The 19,980-nt window shown below is 43.2% G+C and overlaps 1 protein-coding gene and 1 long non-coding RNA gene across 3 annotated transcripts in view; both read right to left on the reverse strand.

Annotated features, from left to right (window-relative positions):
* Positions 1 to 4,527, reverse strand: part of LOC148004946 (uncharacterized) — an 8,620-nt gene extending 4,093 nt beyond the window's left edge. The window contains exon 1 of the long non-coding RNA XR_015625915.1: positions 4,363 to 4,527. This is a non-coding gene — a long non-coding RNA (uncharacterized LOC148004946). The remainder of the gene's footprint in view (positions 1 to 4,362) is intronic.
* An 882-nt stretch (positions 4,528 to 5,409) lies between these two features.
* Positions 5,410 to 17,380, reverse strand: Twf1 (twinfilin actin-binding protein 1). 2 transcript variants are annotated; one of them, NM_001008521.2, is given in 9 exon segments: positions 5,410 to 7,397; positions 8,272 to 8,393; positions 8,540 to 8,690; positions 10,186 to 10,311; positions 11,814 to 11,918; positions 12,804 to 12,899; positions 13,915 to 14,093; positions 15,779 to 15,856; positions 17,291 to 17,320. In NM_001008521.2, coding segments are annotated over 9 exon segments (1,053 nt in total). In that variant the 5' UTR covers positions 17,316 to 17,320; the 3' UTR covers positions 5,410 to 7,226.
* Between the last annotated feature and the right edge of the window lie 2,600 nt (positions 17,381 to 19,980).

The raw sequence follows: 19,980 nt of genomic DNA on the forward strand, positions 1-19,980 counted from the left end.
AAAGAGCTCCTGAAGGAGTTTGCAACCCCATAGGAAGAACGACAATATCAACCAACCAGAGCTCCCAGCAACTAAACCACCAACCCAAGAGTACACAGGGATGGACCTATGGCTCCAGCTGCATATGTAGCAGAAGATGGGCCTTGTCGGGCATCGATGGGAGGAGAAGCCCTTGGTCTTGTTAAGGCTTGATGTCCCACTGTAGGGGAATATCAGGGCAGGGAGTTGGGAGGGAGTGGGAAGGTGGATGGGGGAGCACCCTTACAGAAGCAGGGGGAGATAGTGGGTTTCTGGAGGGGAAACCAGGAAAGGGGATAACATTTGAAATGTAAATAAAAAAATCCAAAAATATAAAGTCAACTCGATTTACAAAAGGAAGGAAGGAAGGAAGGGAGGAAGGAAGGAAGGAAGGAAAAAAGAAAGAAAAGAGAGAAAAGAAAAAAAGAGCTCCTGGCAGGTCTGGACAGTGTAGACTGATATAAACAATTTCATAAAGAACTAAAGCAATCAAGATGAGTGGGTTTTTTTTAAGTGGGATGAAGGAACCTGCGTGGGGATATAGGAAGCAAACGAGGCAATGTTAGTGTCAAGCCAGAGTTCCTAAGGAAGAAATGATAGCAAAAGTCAATGCTGTCGAACCTCTGGAAGGCTTTAAGGCCTGAAGCCAAAGTTTAATCTATGTCAGCAGCCCCAACATAAAATACTATTTGTCCCCAAGATGGTAATCTCACACCCATCTCCATCCAGAATAAGCCACGTATACTCCTCTCCTAAGAGTGGGAAGCGTTTGCCCAACCTAGAGACCTCTCAGTAGCAAGCTGGAGCCAATGGAGAGATGGTAAGCAGTCACAGCTTGGCCCAGAGACAATCGGCTCTGTGGAGAGCGGCGGCCTCAGCAGGTTCGATATGGTCGCGTTTCCTCTAGGCCCTAGGCCAGTCCCAGCAATGAGACCCAGCCTCCATCGAGCCTGGGACAAGTGGGAAAATGCAAGTCACCTCTGCTGCGGCACACTCCAGCATGAAGAGGTGATTGGGGATAGAGGCGGGCAAGAAAGGAAATAGCTTCTATTCGCACAGCTGTACTCAGTGTCAGGCTTTTGAAAAAATAACTGGTAGAAGAAATGGAATTTTTTTCCCATGGTATATTGGACCACACTATCATTTTTCGTTAACATCCCCATAGTGTTGAGTGGATAATGAAAATGTGGCACTTTATTCAGACATAAAGAAAAACACAATCTGCCAAAGAAGGGGTAGAGATGAAAAGTATATTGAGGTAGCTCTGGCTCAAAAGGATAGATGGTCAATGTTTTCTCTCCTAGGTGGGTTCTAATTTCTACTGTTCCTCTGTTTGCATTTCTTTGGGAGTGTGGAAAGAGCTGGGGGAAACTAGAATGGGGGTCCACAAGAGGATATGGAATGTGGACTTCAGGTTGGGAGGGTAGTAGACACATGTGATGTGTAAGTTGAGGGGGCAGGTCTGGAGAAATGAGTCGGCAGTAAGGAGTGTGCACTACTCCTTCAGAGGACCCACGCTGGGCAGCTCACAACTCCAGCTCTAAGGGATCTGACACTCTCCTCTAGCCTGCACAGGCACTGCATTTACACACACACACACACACACACACACACACACACACACACACACACACGATTAAAATAAAAAGTAATATCTTTAAAAAGCAAGGAGAAAGGAAGTACTGGGAGAAGAAGGGTTAAGTAGAATGGGGGTGGGGAGATGGGGTAGGAGAAGGACAGAAGGGTTGATCAAAATGAGGTCCTAAGAGAACACCCTAAGGCAATCTGATACTTGGTAATCCGATTGAAAAATAAAAGTAAATGAATGGTGGTACTCCGCATGGATGTATAAAAACTACTTTCCAGAATCATAAGGTCAAATGAAAATCCCAGTGCCAGAGTCCAGCTACCTTCCAATAAGTTTTTGGTCTACAGTCTCTGAGGCCCCTAAACAATTCAGAAATTGCCACTCCTGTTAACTGTTCACCAGAACTAGAAGGTCTGATGACACCATACATGCTGGTCACAGGACACAAAGCTGGAGCTGGAACTCACTGTGTGTCTCTTCCCTGCTGAGAGAGAATTGACATGAATTTTCTTATTCAGATGTGGCTCCTGAGTTTTATGTATGCTACAGAGCTACTTGACAGGAGGCATATGTCCTTTACAAAGTAATGTTGTGTGACATACTCTTTTCCTGGGGAGATAGACACTATACACACCCTAAATAGGGAGGCCCTGACAGACCAAAGCATGAATACCACCAAGGTCAATTTGGTGAACAAATGAGTTCCATTGCAGATACATGCAGGACTGTGGGGGAGGGGTTACTCACAGGGGAAGAAATGATTCAAAGACAGCTGCATCACAAAAGCCCTCCCCATCACAAAAGCTGGGAACCTGGAGCACACTGCATAACCCTGCAGGTAGCTCAACAGGTTGAAGGGTGTCTTTTCCAAGTGACTCAGTTGGTCTTGGCCTCTTCCCCGCAGCTGAGCTGGTTTTGGCTTCTTCCCACAGCCTGTCTGGTCTCAGAGTCTTCTTTGCTGCTTTGCTTCTCTGAAGGTGACTCCTATCAGTCGTTTTTGTTTACTCTTGGGAAGGGGTGGGGCGAGTGCATCTGGTCAATTTCAGGAACTTCCTGAAGTTATTTTGAGTCGTATACTGTGGAGCATATGTCGAAGTCAATGAATATTTCCGGAGTGGGTTCTTGCCTTCAACCTTATTGAGGCTGCTGTTTCTGTCTCCCATCTTGCCATAGGAGAGACAAAATTACAAGTGGGTGCTACCACATCTGTCTTTTTAATGGGTTCTAGCAATCAAACTCAGGGTGTCTGACTTGTGTGACCAGCTCCTTTGCCTGCTGAGCCATCTCCTCGGCTCATGAGCTCTCTTGAACTCACAGCAGCTTTAACTACCTGCAGACCTTCATGAGATCAGGTCTGTCAACATTGTCATGGACTCTCAGGACCCTACTCTCCCTTAATCAGTTAATGGTAACTGGAGGGGGTGGGATTACAAGGGTCCACCCTTCCTATCTACAGGAAATTTAATGATTTCTAGAAGAAGGAGAAACATCTTTAGTGATGTTGCCACTGGTAAGGTGCCACTCACGAATGGGTTAATATTAGTTTGGCTTATATGAGACTTTGTTACAAAACCAAACTCCCTTTGTTCGGGTCGGAAAAAAACAAAACAACCCAAGGAGGAACAAGTCCAGCAACCCAAGGAGGAACAAATCCAGCAAAGCAGGGTCTTTATTTGAATTAGGCAGCAAAAATTGACCAGTCAGGGACAACAGCACAGACTTGGGAAGCTGACCGCATCCCTAAAGGGAAGTTGCACAGCATATTTAAAGAGTGAACCCATAAGCGAGGGGGAAGGGAGTCAGGGGTGAGCTTCAGCGTAATCCAATAGTATTTTAACATTAAGGGTTAGGCAGGGGTTATCCGTTGGAGACCGGCTCGTATCCAGGACACCTGGCTTCAAAGCCTTTAACTCATTCTCCCAGTTATCTGGTTCCAGAGCTCAGAGTGACAAAGGAACAGAAGAGTTAGTTCCTGGGCCTGGGACCATGAACTCAGTTTGACCCTGAAGCGAGTTGTCCCTGAGATGGCTGAATTCTGACAACTCTCTCCTTACATCTTTACTTTGCTTCCCAGTCACAGTAAGGTCATAAAGGTTATGGTGTCTGCCACAGTGAAGCCTAGTGACCACGGACCCAACACTCTGAAACCCTGAGCCAAAATAAGTCGTTTATAAGGTAACAGGCTAGTGGGAATTACCCTGCCCCCATCCTACCCCAGCTCTGACACGGAAATCCCCACCCCTGTGACTCAGCTTTGGGGGCCAAACAATGTTTCAGAGCTAATTGACAAGGAATACTTCTGGCTGCATTGTACTTTCCCACTAGCTCACTGCACATGCTCCAAAGATCCTACAAAAGCCCACCCCTCCCCTCAGCCCTCTGTTCTCTCTCCATTCAAAGGCAGCCACCATTTTGTTCTCAAGAAATCTGTGAAGTTTGTTGCACAGTGTGACTTTGTGGTATTTCTTGGCTCTTAACTGCCAGAGTGCCCTTGTGCCAGGAAAAAAACCTTTCCCAACTAAGTTCATTTCTCTCAGACAGTTCGTTATACTGACACAACCCAAGGTGCTATGAAAAGAGAGAGAGAGAGAGAGAGAGAGAGAGAGAGAGAGAGAGAGAGAGAGAGAGAGAGAGAGAGAGGCGCAGAGACAGAGAGAGACAGAGACAGCAAGTAGTAGCCAAAGTGCAGAAACTAGAAATCAGGGAAACTGAACATGAGACCTGCTTTGGACAAGGATAAAGGACATGCATCTTACTGGTTAGAATGATCCAGGATGAAGATGTTTCTGAGGTCACAGTTTGGGGACAACCGGGAGTAGCCAATGAGCCAAGTGACAAAAGTACGAAGTCTTGAGCCCCATCATGCAGAGGCTAGTAAACAGCAGAGCCGTATTTTTCGAGATCACACCGCTATCATAACCACCACACAGCTTTTTAGCCACAATGCCATTTAAGGTAGTGTTCCCATCTGTCAATCACTCGTGGAGCTATTCCATTGCTAGGCCCATTCACTAGAGCAGAACCGCTGAGTAGGAACCCAGGACAGAAAATGAACCCCCCTCACCCTCACACTGTATATGCAAAGGAATTGCTACAGCCACAGTCATGCTGTGGGCCAAGTATTAGTTCTGCAAACAAAGACGCTTCGAGGGACTTGCTTTATTACCTTTAGTGTGTGGGCGTGCATACAGAGTACACAACCACAGGCCAGAGGACCACTTGCAGTGAATTCTCCATGGTAGGTCCTGAGGATCAGTTGGGATTGGTGAAAAGTGCCTTTATCTGCTGTACAATCCCACTGCCCTCAACCAGCTCTTTAAAATGTTTTTCCCAAAACTGCTACCAAGAACATCTACTGTGTAACACGTCCCCCATGAGAAGGACATTACTGTGTAACACGCCCCTGAGGACTTCACCCGGAAATGCTGAGTGAGTTGAGAAGGCTCGAGTCGTTCACAGGGAGAGCTCAGCTGCACCTTCATCTGGAGCTTCCTGGCCTCTACATTGGGAGACAAGCAGCTCCTCAGGGCCTGTGCCAAGCACACTGGACACCTATTGTCCTGGGGGTGGGGTGGGGACAGGTTCTGTGTACCCAAGGCTGTTCTGGAACATGCTGGAAGGTACTCAGCAACTAGATGTATTTTCACTATTACTTCATTTCTATGGGGCAATTTTAATCTACATTAAGCACTCTGGGCTCGTAACTGTTCTTGCCTACGTTTCCAACCACCTAAAGTTTTTGAATTTAAGCAGTCTAATGAAATCAATTATCCAAACATTTAAAATGTACTAGAAAGCCAGCATACACAACTCAAAGAGAAAAATTTTATTGATATAAAATGCACTTATAAAATGTCCACAGAAGACATGTCATTTTTCACTGCTATATAAATTTATTGGGAATGTTATTCACATCTATTGTCACCTAAAACATACTGTAAACAATGGGTTATTCCCTAAGACAAATGCATACGTGATTCTCAGCAATCATTGGTTTGATTATTAGTAGGTTACAAGGTCACATCTCTGTGGAATGTCAGTGACCGCTGTAGTGTGACAGGCTTCAGCGCATCATTGCACACACTGCTTCAGAACAGTCCCCACCGGGTCTGGACCCAGGACGCAAAGCACCCCCTCTGCTTGAAACGGCAGCTCTGGAAGGTCTGCGTCACAGCTCCAGGTCTCTCGCTGCAGCACTCTATGGGCACGTGTGATGACGTGTACACACGCACGACTAAAAAGTTTACCTCTCGTAAACAAGAGCAACATTACCGTCAACTCTCCTGCATATTTAAGTAGTAAAGTCTACGTATTTGTAAACAAACAAAACACACAAATCTATTTTTAAAAACTTCCATCAGCTCGTAATTCCTCTGTGATCTAGGTGAGTCCACACTGAATTTCTGAAAGGCGCATGTATTACCTTAGGTAATAAGGCTCTGCAATGGGTGCTTCATAGTTCATTCCATGAAATGTACGTTACTGACACCATCTCAGGCAGCATGAGGTTCAGGTCAAGGTCTTCCAAATCCCGGACACGTCAGTCCGCTTCCAAACTTCTGAGTTATGGCTCTGCAGCAGGTTTAGCAGATTAAATACCAAGTGTTCTAACTCCCTCTATTTCAAGTAACAATGAACTCTTGAGGCTCAAACTCTTTAGGTTTTAACTGAAAGTAACCAAGCTTCAGAAAGCCCGTGTTCCGAGGCATTATTAATTGACAAAAGAGCCTTAGGCTACGTATTCTCTGTGCTAGCCTACTAAGTATTAGAAATCAATAATTTTAGGTCTGAAAACTTGCTCCCAAGCAATATGACAATCTCCTTTAAGACACATGGTTTCAAAGAGAAGAAAAAAATACAAAAAAAAAAAAAGAAAAGAAAAAGAAAAACCAAAAAACCTTGAAAGGTCAGACACTTCCTTTAGTTGTTTCTCTTAAATGACACTTGAATCTCCATCTGAAGGTGAACATCTGGCTTCACAGTCTTTTCACAATCCCTTTGGAAATCGTCAACTGAGAGCTCTGCAAAGACCTTACAAGACTGCAGTCTTCCAGCGCCATGAGAAAGCCTGAGGCATCTGGTACCTTTGAAGCTGGGTTCAAGCTGCGTTTCTGAGATCTGGACACTACTACAATGGAGAGGTGGGGCAGGAAGCCCTGCTGCAGGGTGCCTTCCCCACAGCGGCGGACAGCCCCACCTGAGCATGCTCAAAGCAAGCGGCTGCCTGCTCCTCCCAGGCTCCTTAACACTCGAAAGAAGTGCGAGTGTCTCGGTTGTTCCACTTCCCTTATAGGCAAACAGAACTCACTACAGAGTTCTAAAAAGCAAGTCCTTACGCTTTCATTGAAGATTATGTGAAAGTGTGGAATCAACACGCTATGAAAACAGTGTGACAAAACCAAACATTACTATGTTGAAACCTTGTCTAGCTTTAACTAAAAAATAAAAACCATGAGTCTTCTATAGCATTAATTTAAAAAATACATAGAAGTGAAAAGTGCTATTTTTCAAAAAGTACAATTTTCCTCCCAACTATATCAACATGGAATGATTTCAGTTCTCCTTGTACTAAAAGCTGGAAATCTTACAAAACTATATTGCAACATTTAATAAGACAATTTTAATCAGTAGTGGCTTCTGCTTCCGCTGGACCCCTAATCAATCTTCTAATCCCTCTCTTTCCCGCAGGACCCTTTGGTTTAGCAAAACTCTGCTTATGTGCATGCTGCTTGGGATGGACTTCATCGTACAGGAAATCTGCGGTCAGTTCATCCCCATTGTCTATCTCAATCTGCAAAAGAGGAAGTTACCAGAGAGAACACTGTAAACCATGGGAACTGGAACCATTCAGAACTGACGCACTGTAAGCTGGCTCCCAGGTACAGATGCCCGCATGAGTAGTCCACTGCCTTTCACCGCTCCCTGCAGCTAATGGTTACCAGCTGCGGTGAGCTCTGCATCCCCGCAGCTGCTCTGCCTTATAAATTCAAACACTGCACTACTCCTTCATCCCCTGTGCTACTTGGAATCACACTAAAATGGGTAGGCGATGGCCCACAGACCAAATCCCTAGGCCCAACTTTAGAGCAATTCACACTTGAAGGGGCTTCAAAAACAGCAAAAACATGTGAAAGAAACCCATGTCGGCTGGCAAAGCCTAAGACATGGTCTACTGTCTGGTCTATGCAGTCTGACCCTTTGTGAAAGGTACTAGCACACACTGAGGGACAGACAAAATCCAGAACTGCTCCAGGCTCAGCACCCCAAGACCAGCAGTTTATAAGGAAGTATCTTTCCTTATACCCTACCTGCACTTAAGTATGTATGGTAGCAACAGCCCACTTGGTCCTATATATGTTGTAATCCTAATGCCACAGATGGCCAATGGACACCTGTGATTGTCAGTGCTATTGAGAAACTAAAGTTTACATTTCATTCAGTTTACACCATGGCTTGTAGTCACCATACTACTTAGCACATACTAAAGGATGGGGCTCATGGTAGGTCATCCCTAGGTTCTCAGCAGGTTCTAAGGACTTAGGACGACAACAGTAAAATTAGTAATTTCATTTATAAGCCACAGCACCTGGAAAGGCATCACGTTGGACCAGATGGAAATGACAAACAGACGAGCAAACCCTTAGTATTGAAATGGCAAGGCCCACCTTTCTGATCACATCCATCTGCAGTTGTCTTTCTACAATATCTAACAGAGGGCTCTTGCAGCTGGAATACAGCATCCGCTCTCTTATGCTGCATGTGTATCCGGGCATTGAATAAATAAAAACTGTAAGTTAAAATAACAACAATTAGAAATACCAACTAAAGCAAGTCCATAAACCTCCTAAAAGTGCACCTGAGCTCCCGGCAAGAAACACACAGGGAGACAGTGCTGCGACTGAAGGTGCCTCGGGGAGATAAGGTGTCCCATACCTATGGACTCTAAGTAGTCTCCTTCGTGGGAATGCTTATACAGAAAGAAATGGTAGCGTGCTGAATCCTTGGGAATCCTCTTTGGCAAATCTTTTAGTTCTGTATTTTCTGTGTTGGCCAAAATTATTGTTTCATTTTTTATATCTATTTCCTATCAAAAAGAAACAACATTTATGAAACAGGTAAAACATAAATTAACTTAAACAAGAGTCAAAGATGATACACACAGTCGTGGACTGTCATGAGCATCTAGGAAACGCTAAGGCCTCCCTGGAGGTGGCCCACCTTTTTGCATGGACTAAAATAGTTGAGCGCTGAGAGGCAAGATCCCAAAGAGACTTCATCTCAGGATTGCTTCTTGCAGCTGAATGTCTTTCCTGTCATCATTAAATTAATATAATAACCCCTGGGTATCGGACCACCCTATTCACCAACATAGAGATGAACTTTCAGGAATTAACGCTGTCTAGATGAATTAACGTTTTATAAACTTCTTGACTTGATTCAAATAATCTTAGGATTAAAGTTTTAAGAGATGGCTGTTTTGCTAGAAAGATGTAATAAAGTTAGAATTAAGAATAAAATGTGCCCATTCCTCATAATATTAAGTAAGGGCTGCATAATAACAAATACAATGAGCTTTCATAATTACACTAAGAATAAGCTTGGGACATACTTGTGTTCAAGGAAAAACATTTAGGTCCAAGGATGAAGCCACAGATGTGCACTAAGACAAGGTCATGTAAAAACTGTTGCTGTGAACTTATAATGAGGCTACAGAATGAAGCACTGTTTGAACTTGTTATTGATATCCTGTTACTCCCTTTTATGTAACACTTTATCTACCAGCTAATTCTTTCTTACACAGAGAACTTTGTGTTAAGGAGAGGAAAGGCTGAAAGCAATAATGGAAGGCATGCTGCTATTTCCCGAGTTATCGAGTGTGTATGTGTGAGTGAGTGGCATCTTTCCTTTCCCGTTTCTCTCTGGTTTAAGAGGAGTTACCAGGCTCCCTGGCCAGCGAGAGAGGCTTCTGGCTGACTCACCAGAAGGACACTAGCAATAAATCTTCTACTGAATTCCCAGCTACTACTACACAGCAGGGTAACTGCCAGAGAACCGTATATTAAGTTTATAAAGTAAATAAGAGTTAACTTTCCCAATGCTTAGTAAAGCACAGAATGGAGGATTAAAAGGCCAGAGATCATCAATCATTTGCCCTGAATGCTATGCCCCCTTTAACCTTTCTTTTTTTTTTTTTTTTTTTTTTTTTTGGTTCTTTTTTTCGGAGCTGGGGACTGAACCCAGGGTCTTGCGCTTCCTAGGCAAGCGCTCTACTACTGAGCTAAATCCCCAGCCCCATCCTTTTAACCTTTCTTAACTGCTGGCAGGCCCGGGCAGAGGATTATTCGACTTTTTCATATGTATATAGTATTCTGCAATTTAAAAAAGTAAATAAACAGCAAGACCCTGCCTTGAAAGAAAAAAATTATTAAGAGAACAAGAAAAGCAAAAGCAAAAAGTTAGTTAAAAACAAGAATTATACAAGCCGTAATAACTGAAGAGAAGGGCCACTGTATAGAATTATACAGCCGTTAAGTAACCGAAAAGAAGGGCCACTGTATAGGGCATCATATTTCCCTTACCAACTGCACATAGTTGAGCTGTCTCTTACTCAGTTTTTCCAAAGCCTGGAAGGCATCTCGAGAAATAGGAAATGCTACTCCTTGTAGTGTCTGATGCTTTGTGTCCACACTCACGTCAGTTTGTACCTAAGTATGACAGATATAATTGACTGGTGACATTTCAGCATTCAGCAGTGTCCAGTGGCAAAAAGAAGAAAACTCCACTTTAAGAAATACAGTAAGTCTCATTTACCCTTTCCCAATATATGGTTTAAATTCTTAAAGCATTTTTAACTTAGAAGGCAAATCATTCCTCGCGCTGGTTCACTGTCCTGCTAGCAAACCGCGGACATGCAGAGCGCATGACACGGTTATGAACTGTTGGGAGGGAGGCCTGAATGGCAGTATTGGGCTCTGGAGGTGTGTCCTTCCTTAGCTCAGGCTGGCAGAGGTTCAGGTAGCTGCAGATACTCTCCCACAGTGTCATCCCATTACCTCTTAAAGCACGAACTTTTCCTGCTAGAGGTTTTGAACAGTAAAATGGGTACAGTATGCACAGACCTTTCCTCTGTTCTACTGCACACAAAATGCAGCACAAACATCATGCACTGAACTGAGGAGAACACAGGACAGACAAACACACAGCTCAACAAGCGACATCTGTGCACAGTCCAGATGTGGGGCTTTCTTTACTAAACAACGCTCTGGATGAGGAGGGCACCTCAAGAAAGCTTTTCAGTGAGCATGATCATTTTTCTACTTGATAAATGACGGCTAGTACAGGGCCTCATTTGCAATATTGCAACAGAATGTTGGATACAAACTTTACTTAAGAAATGAATGGAGATTCTACAGCATGATATTGAATGAGAACATCACAGAACATACGCAAGTGCATACCCCAATGTGATCCTCTGGGTTCTGATTGCAAGGAATAAAACAAACTATCAAACTTGTAAAAAAAAAAAAGTCACATAAAAGCCCTATTCAAATTTAGTTTAAAATATACGCTAGATTCTTACTTCTAATGTAGTATTAAAGGCACTGAGCCATTTCCAGCCTAGCCCAGCCTAGTAAGAAGGATGAACGGTGGTTTGGGGCACTTTGTTCTTCTCTGTAAAGTGTCAGTAAAAAGAGCAATTATAAAAGTCAACTAAGGTGGCTGAGGCAAGACATTAGAGTTGGTTCTAAGTCCCCTGGCTACAACACACATTACAAGTCCTCCCCCTCAGACACGGCTCCATCCTCGTCCACAGACGTGAAACCGTTTAGAAAGCTAAGCAACCTCTGGTGTTTTAGTGAACCCCAGCCCCTGAGGAATTTTCTTTGTGCAGTTGTGTTACACATAAAGCGCTTTGCAATCCTTGGTAACACACTTTTCTCTTTAAAAGTTCTCACAGCACAGAGCTTCTAGCAGGACGTTTGTTTTAATGTGTATCGCAGGGACAGCCCTTTATGTACTGCTACTGCTCTAATATGAATGTTGTACTTTCTTTCTGAAAACATATAAAGCACGCAGCTCTGTCTTTAACTCAAACAGACTAAACCTAACAGAACTGCCTTCTGATTTCCTGTCCTCCAGCCCTATCCCATAAACACAGGATTGTGACACGATGGAAACCCTGAAGCATGTTCGGGTTGTGGCCTACCTCACTGATTTTAATCTGCCTTAATTCTTCCTCTGCTGCAGTCAGAGGGGCAGGAGAAGACTGGGAGAGAAGATACTTTCTATATCCATGTAGTGATACGTCCTCCTGTAAGCAAACAAAGACATTAGTATTTTCCAAATACGACCATGGTGAGGTTATATTAAAAACAGTAAATTTCATAGAAGAGTGAGTGAGAGCACACAGCGGGAGGCTTCATAACAAGTGTATCCTCTACAATCATTGAGTCTTTCATCTGAGGTGAGTCAGCCAGGTAACAAACTGATCAAGCTTCAAGCCTACAGGATACCTGAAATTCACCATGCGCAGAAAACTGTCCTCTGGTTGTTCAGAGTAATTTACTCAGTCTAAATCCTATCAAAGTCCCTTCTACAGTATCTGCAGAAGTAGCCATCGCACGTCAAAGCAGCCCACTCACGAGCACGCCGCTCTGGGAAAGCTCTAAGTAAGAAAGCCGAGAGGCCAGCCCTCCTCCAGGTTCACGGGAGAGAAAGCCCAGCCCCTCCACTGGCTGGAGTGTCACCTTCTGACACTGAAGGTGAGCCAGCTGCTCAACCATACACTCTAACCCCCCTGACTCACAAATGTCATCATGAAGGCATAATGTGCCCACAAGCTAACGGGTACGTGTATTTCAATAGTGCTTATTCTCAACCTCAAGTAGATACAAGTAAGCTCGTTAGGACAAACTTGCAAATCTCGAGCTAGAACCAATTCATCCCAATCATCTTCCTTTACCCTGCTGTTTGTTCTTCTGAGACAGGTGCTCACTATGCAGCCCAGACTGTCCTGGAACTCAGGGCGTAGACTAGGCTGGTGTCACCCCCAGAAATCATGCTGCCTCCCTCTCACGTGCTGTGATTACAGGATCAGCCCACTACGCCTGGCTTCACCAGCTTTGGTTTATTTATTTTTTGTTTTTGAAACATAAAAGATCTAAATGTAAGATTTGTATAAATGTAAATCTTGCACCTTTACTGTTCCAAACACTTCATCTTTAATGTGGCCACCTCCAAATTCTTTTTTCAGAGTTGCTCTTGTTGCCGCATACAGCATTTTTTGACGAACCTATAAAATTGTGAAGGTTTTCAGGTTAATAGTATTAACTTTATAAAATATACCAGTATAAAAGAAAGCTCTGATATACTAAAATCTTCAGTCTATAAACAGATCAGGCTGACACTGACAACTATAAAATGGGTATCTAAACCATTAATGACCATTGAGGTCGGCTTTAAATTATGTAGTATGCCTTTTTTTAAAAAAAGATTTACTTATTCTATATAAGTACACTGTTGCTGTCTTCAGACACACCAGAAGTGGGCATCGGATCCCATTACAGATGGTTGTGAGCCACCACGTGGTTGCTGGGATTTGAACTCAGGACCTCTGGAAGAGCAGTCAGTGCTCTAACCACTGAGCCATCTCTCCAGCCCAGTATGCTTTATTAAAATACAAAATAAACTCTTAACTTTACAAAGTGCAAAATTAGTTGCAAGAATAAAAAAATAACCTAAGGTAGTATTTTAAACTATGAGGGAGGAGATCATACAGAGTAACCTTTGTGGTGACACTTTACTCAGCTCTAGATCAGACATTCCTCGCTACAAGTCAGGTATACCTGAAAGGTCTCCTGACAGCAGATGCCATTAGATGGGCAACACTGGGACGGGGCCATGCACTCTATTAAGAAAGAGCTTTAGTAGCTCTCCTGGGTCACTATGAATTAACGGAGACAAGTTCACATTTCCAAATAGTGAAATCTGCTATTTCTTCCAGACAGAGGAATTAAAAATGGGTAATCTTTTGAGAATATCTAAATAGCTTCAAAAATTAGCTTTTTATAAGAAACCCAAGACTCTTTAAAATACTGGGCAATATTCACCTCCAATTCCACCCTGTTCTCTATTTTAGTCTACCATCAGCTCTTTTGTTTCTTTGTTTGCGGGGAGGATTATCTCTCTGGGAAGATTGTTGCTTCTTACCCTTCCTTTAGCCTGAAAATACTTCAAAAAAAAAAAATTCTTCCTAGCATTTAATGCTAAACAAACAAACAAAACAAAAACTACAAAAAATTACTCACATGAGAATGATCTGGAGACCATGCAATGAATATCCACTCATATCCCTGGGCATTCTGAGAATCTAACCTGAATAACACATAGCACGGTTGCTTGTCCTCCAGCAGGGGCAAGACAAAGGGATCGTAATCCTGTTCCCAGGAATCTGAAGGCGGACTACAGGACCCGACCACCAGTTGCTCTATGAAAGGAGAATTTGAACCGGTTAAGTGCTATGTAGTATCAAGTGCTAATGTGATGAAGACAAGAAGAATGACTTATGTCTCAATTACTACAGTTAATAGCTGAGCTAAATATTCACGTAAAGGTCAATTAGAGTCCTATTTGTTAATCGATATATATTATAGCATATATATATAACTTCATTTACGACTCAAAACTATAATTCTTGAAATTAATATTTAATCATAAAGAATTATGAAACAAGCTTCAGCTCCTACTTGACAACAACACTGTTGGTTTAAAACGTTGCCCAAACACATAAACCAGAGCTGGAGCCGTCCCACATTTTAAATGCTACCTTGTAGAGCTAAGGAAGAGTATGGAGGGAGCACAGGGTCACCTGCACCCACAGACAGGTGCTAGCAGCACTGTATGGCAACAGGGCAAACCGACAGCTTCCATTCCCCGGAAGAGAACAAGCCGTGGACGGTCAGATAAAAACACGGCCCATGTTTTAAAACAACCACAGGCTAGCAAACAAATCCCCGGCCATCCCAGAAATAAAGATCAAGAATAGAATAATATGCAGTTCATATGAACTTAGAAACAGCATTATGTGCTTAAAGAGGATGGATCATATACATATATATACATACACATACACACACACACACACACACACACCTTTCCAACTGCAGCTGCTCCAGAGCAAAGAAGAAAAGTACAGCTGCCAACCGCTATCCTTCATTAGAAAACCAGTAAGAGTTTAGAAGATCTGGAGCAAACTATACAGTACTAGGTCATTAATTTAAGAGGTGGGCATTTATTTTTTTCATTTTCTGAAATTTCCTAGTTTAACATTTTTCGAGATTAAAAAAAACTGGAAAATATTTAAGAAGTAGAAATTTTCTTCCTAAAGTATGAATTAGATACATTTTATCTTCCCATTTTGTTTACACAATTTTACCTGCTTTGAACGACGTACATTTGTTCCAACAAAATTTAAGATTTTCTAAACTAGTTTCACATTTAAATATATGAACAAAAAATGGAAAACAAACTTGGAACTTGGTTTATTTCAGTTTATGAAAAAAAAAAAAAAACCAAGTTATTTTTCCAAAACAAAATGGCTTAGGGTATTTGAGGCCAACAGAATACTTTTGGCAGATTCATCTCAACATGAAATTACTAACAGCTTCTTAAAGTCCATCTGTTTCTGATGTAGCCAGTCAGCCAGTTCCCCTGCTCACAGTCATGGTTACACGGTCAATTTATAAACTGCCATGTCCTTAGAATGTTTCCAAACCAGAAAGGATCTCTCAGGCAAAAAAAAAAAAAAAAAAAAAAAAAAAACCAACCCTCAAATGTTTCTACTTCAAAACACAGTTCATTGAATAACTCACAAAATAATTAGTTTTGTTCTCATTGACTGCCTGGTTAATAATTTGCATTCTAGAAAAGGAAGCACTGACATCAGACATGGATTGTTCTGGCAGAAAGACAACAGGTGAAGCTGCCACACCAGAAAACATCTGCGGTTTCCCCAATAGTCACCCCCAATTTAAAAGGAAAACTGGCTGAAAGGCAAACTCTGAACTTGCTTCAAGCTGATTAACAGTTCAAATTACTAATAACTCTTGGAAACCTGAAACTCTAACAGCTTACATACCACGAGCGCAGAGCATCTTAACAATGTTAACTAACCATTTTCAATCGATATTTTTAGAAGTCGGTATTTCCCATTTCTGGCTCTGGCAAAGATCTCTTTGACGTCTTCACTTGCTGTGGAAAATGATAAAGGGGAGAAAAATGTTTACACTTCGAAGTAGTTGTGTTGGTGTTTACATAAGAAAAACGTAAAATTAAAGAGACATATACAGCCCCTTATTGTTATTATAAACAGAAGCATAAAATACAGGCCTTGGCTAGGAGTAAGAACTGAATACTAACATGATGAATACAGAAACTTTAATGTTTTAGGCACAGAACTCTGTGGCAGAAATAACACCAGGGTGAATGCTTTAGATCAAACCCAGTAATGGACAGATTGCTTCATGTTTGAAAATGTTGAAACGATGTGTCTATAGTCCAATTTTAAGTTTGTGATAGCTCCGTCATAAATCATTTCCTGTATCTGTCCACCAAAAAACAACAGGGTCACATCTCATATGCTGATTAAAGAAAAAGCTTGTAAAATCCACTAGATCTTACAATGTTTATATTTTTCTTGTATCTCCTTGTCAAAAAGCTATAGTAGCCATCGAGCAAATAAACATTTAATAACCTATCCCTTGTGTTGTCATTACTGCTTCAAATTTGGTCTTGTGTTGTTGATTCCCAAGCAAGACCACTATTTATGTCTTGCTATATAAAAGGTTCAAACATTAAACAATAATTTTGACATACTTAAATGTCAAAAGTAACACGGGGGAAAAATTCAATGTTTTTAGATCTGAGACTATCTTTGCCCGAGTGCGTAAGGAATTAAGTGGTGTTATCAAAAACCCTTAAACACAAAACAAGTTATTAATTAGGTGGTCACCTGAAGGAAAGGCTCAGGTAACTATTACAGGAAGTGCTCTATATTAGAACTCGTTAAGCAACCCCGGAATATATTATTTGATACCGAGGAGGTGAATACGTCCAAGTTGCCTATTTTCAAACCAGGAAATAATAATGGCGAGTAAGATACACAAGTAAACTGCACATTCAACTGTCTCCACCGGGTGATGAGGTGCAGCCACACAGATCAGACTTTTCGGCTGCCTGGGGAGCAAGCATCCAAAGATGGAAAAACACTTCCTACTCAGGATTTCTCCGAAAGGAAGGCACACCCGCGTTCTGAGAGATAATCCGGGGAGTTCGGGAGGCACCCTACAGCGGTGGGATGTGTTTGGTTTTCAAACGATCTGAGTGCTGGAACCATCTCCTTTGGCAGGTCCCGAGGAAAAGTCGCTCGGCTGGCCGGAGGAAGGAGCCCGGCCAGCTTCGGATCTTCCTGCTCTCCGCACGGGCGCCGGGATGCGGCGGAGTCGCCCCGTACATCCTCACGTCTCGGCTCTCTGGCAGCCACCGGCCTGTTACGTGGCGGCCGCCGGGTAGGGCCGCGAGGGACACAGTGGGAGCCGTGGCACTCAGAGCCGCTCCAATGATGTCCGCGCCTCCAGCGCTCGGGCCCGCAGCCTCCCGGGAGCCCCTGCCCCGTGGCGCCGTTACCTTGGATGCCGGTCTGGTGGGACATGGCGACGGCCGCGGGTTCCCGGCTCCGGCTCAGGGTGCGGCAGCGGCCCCGGCCGGCGGATCCAGGAAGTAGCGGCTCCGCCTGCGCGTCATCGGCCCGCGACCCTCAGCCCCGCCCTCAGCACCAGCCCCGCTTTCCTGTGCGGCTTAGGTCCCGCCCAGGATCCCGCCCCCTGTCCTTTTACTGGCTAGCCTCACTATCATCACAGTCTCCTCCCCTTCCAGGTCTTGGCCCCGCCCTTTCCCGGCAATAACCCTACCCCTTGCGCCCCAACCCTCTGCTGCTGACCCTGTGCAGGTTGCACTTTGTGGCGGTGGGCTGCTTGTCACACACCACAGCGACCCCGCCACAAAATGCTTTAGCCATTTCCCCAAACAAACGCTTTCTGCGTAAAAGACATACCCTTCGCTGTAAAGAAAAGGCCACTTTAAGGCGAAAGATAAAACATTTGCAGGACAAGATGGGGTTCAAGACCACTCCTGGCCTACTTTAAAATAAAAGAATGTAGAGTTCTCCATCATTTTCCTTGTGATTTGAATCTTTTCACTTGGTCACTACCACACAAAACCACTGTTCTCACCTCAAAAGAAAAAAGTCTTTTCTGAAACCAAATATGTGCCCTATCAGGGGAGGGGCACTAATTCAGGTGACACCCCACCCCAGATATTAGGTTCCAACTTGGTAACAGACTTTGAAATTCTTTTGTAGTAGCAGAACAAAAAGAAAATCACAAATCATCTTTAAAATATATCTGGTGGGGGCATGGGGCTATAATACCCTAAGTGGGGAAATTTCTGCTACTGGTTCTGATACTACCTGAAGAGGACATCTTTAACCCTTCAATGGGAGAAGCTAAGTGGTCTGCACCTTTCCAAGGATGGATGTTAGGTCCGACTCAGAGGTGGCTAGTGAGGGGGGGTGGCCCAAGATAATTTGGCTTGGGACCTACAACGCCACAGTTCTACACAATCAGGCAGTTCTAATCAGTCAGGCAACTTTTTTGAGTCTTTAACAGGTATGGGTTGGCTTTTTTTTTTTTTCCCGAAAATTTCAGCTCACAGCACTTTAAGAGACCTCATTGTCCTTTCTTTGGTTACCCAAAGAACTGAGTATAAAACCACTGAACCACTGAACTGACCTGAATATCTCTCTGTGGTCAATTCTACCCCTGAAAATTATTAACAGAGCTTTACTGTAGGTTAGCCTTTATTGCTTCAAATCAAATGTGTGTTTGTAGTTACCTGGAATGCATTTGTATGGGAATAACAGGTAGGAGTTAACGTTCTTATCATTTCCGGCTTTTATCAGCATGCATTCCCCTGTGAAAGTTAATTCTGTTGTTTATTTTTATGTTTGTTTTCTAATGTTCATTAAGTACAAAGCTAGGTCTTGATTTTAAAGCCTTGGAGTAATAAGTATATTTAGTTTTTATATTCAAATGAGAGCCAGGCAAACGATAGAATAACAAGGTATGGAGTCCCTCTTTGAGTGTAATGCATTTGAAATAAGCCACTAAACAGACCAGCAACTGCCTTTCTCTGTGGAGACCACAGCAAATAAAATAAAATTAAAAAATAAATTTGTTATGTGCTGGGGCTTGTGGTCTAGACTCTGTTTTTTTTAACAGATCCTCACACCCATGGATTAGTCCCATAAAATCTGAGTTTGAGGACTTCCTTGGGAGGTGTTCATTCCAGTCAGTTCTTCCCGGCATAATGGTCCATCCTGATTTACCAGTTTTTACTGTTGTTGCACAAAGGGAAAATTGCAGGGTTCGCTTGCAGGGCTTTTAGCTGATTCATGTCCTGTGGATTACAGAAGCTGACACTGTTTAAAAAGAAATACTGATGAGATTAAAAAATAATAACTTCCCTATATCCGTGCTTAGAAAGGACCATTGTGTGTTCAGCCTGGGAAGAAAAACGTCCAGTTAGGTTTGAAGCCTGCCTGTCACCCTTCAGGAAGTCCTTGCTTTTTCTTTCTGCAGACACAGTAGTTGATGTGAAAACTACAAGGATCTGAGGCCTCAGCAGAGTCCTGGAATCTCTTCCTCTTTGTATGCTGCTGTTTTGTTAGTGAGGCAGGGTTTCTCAATAGTCCTGGCTGTCCTGTAACTTGCTGTGTAGACCAGTCTGGCCCTGGAACTCACCGAGTTCCTTCTGCCTCTCTGTCTCCAGTGCTGGGGTTAAAGGCAGGCACCGCCTCCTGAAGCCTCTTGTATTTTTAATGCCAAGGAGGGACACTTGTGATATTTTTCTTTCTCGAACCTCTGAGGCTTTTTAGCTTTCTATTTAACTTTCCCATTGTCAAAAAAAATTCCCACATTTTTTTCTTATTATCATGAAACATTAACAAGCACAGATTATTTGGAGGCTCACGGTTGAGTCCAGTGACATCAGGTTAGACCAAGAACCTTACAAAATGTGTCCAGAGGAGTCTGATCACCTGCAGGACTGACTATACAGGGAGAATGGGGACCAAGACGTGTCCACAAAAGGACACCCTCCTCTTCCTCAGAGTGCTGTCAGAGGGGAAACACTCAGTTTTGAAGGGCTACCCTCTGCTACCTTTAAATTCTATAAGACCGAGGGAATGTGGCAGGCAGCAGGATCACATTAGCAGGACTCTCTGGCTTTAACTTGGTCTAACTTGAGGTCTGCTAGGC

This window comes from Rattus norvegicus, chromosome 7, assembly GCF_021556685.1.
Source record: "Rattus norvegicus strain SHRSP/BbbUtx chromosome 7, alternate assembly SHRSP_T2T, whole genome shotgun sequence".
NCBI classification, from domain to species: Eukaryota; Metazoa; Chordata; class Mammalia; order Rodentia; family Muridae; genus Rattus; species Rattus norvegicus.

Coding starts and splice junctions, on each gene's coding strand:
- Twf1 (XM_087557550.1), bottom strand. CDS start 12,887: ATGCTGTATGCGGCAACAAGAGCAACTCTGAAAAAAGAATTTGGAGGT. Junction 8,691..10,185: donor AGCTCAACTATGTGCAGTTG/GTAAGGGAAATA, acceptor TCTTTTTGATAG/GAAATAGATATAAAAAATGA. Junction 7,398..8,271: donor AGATGGATGTGATCAGAAAG/GTGGGCCTTGCC, acceptor CCTCTTTTGCAG/ATTGAGATAGACAATGGGGA.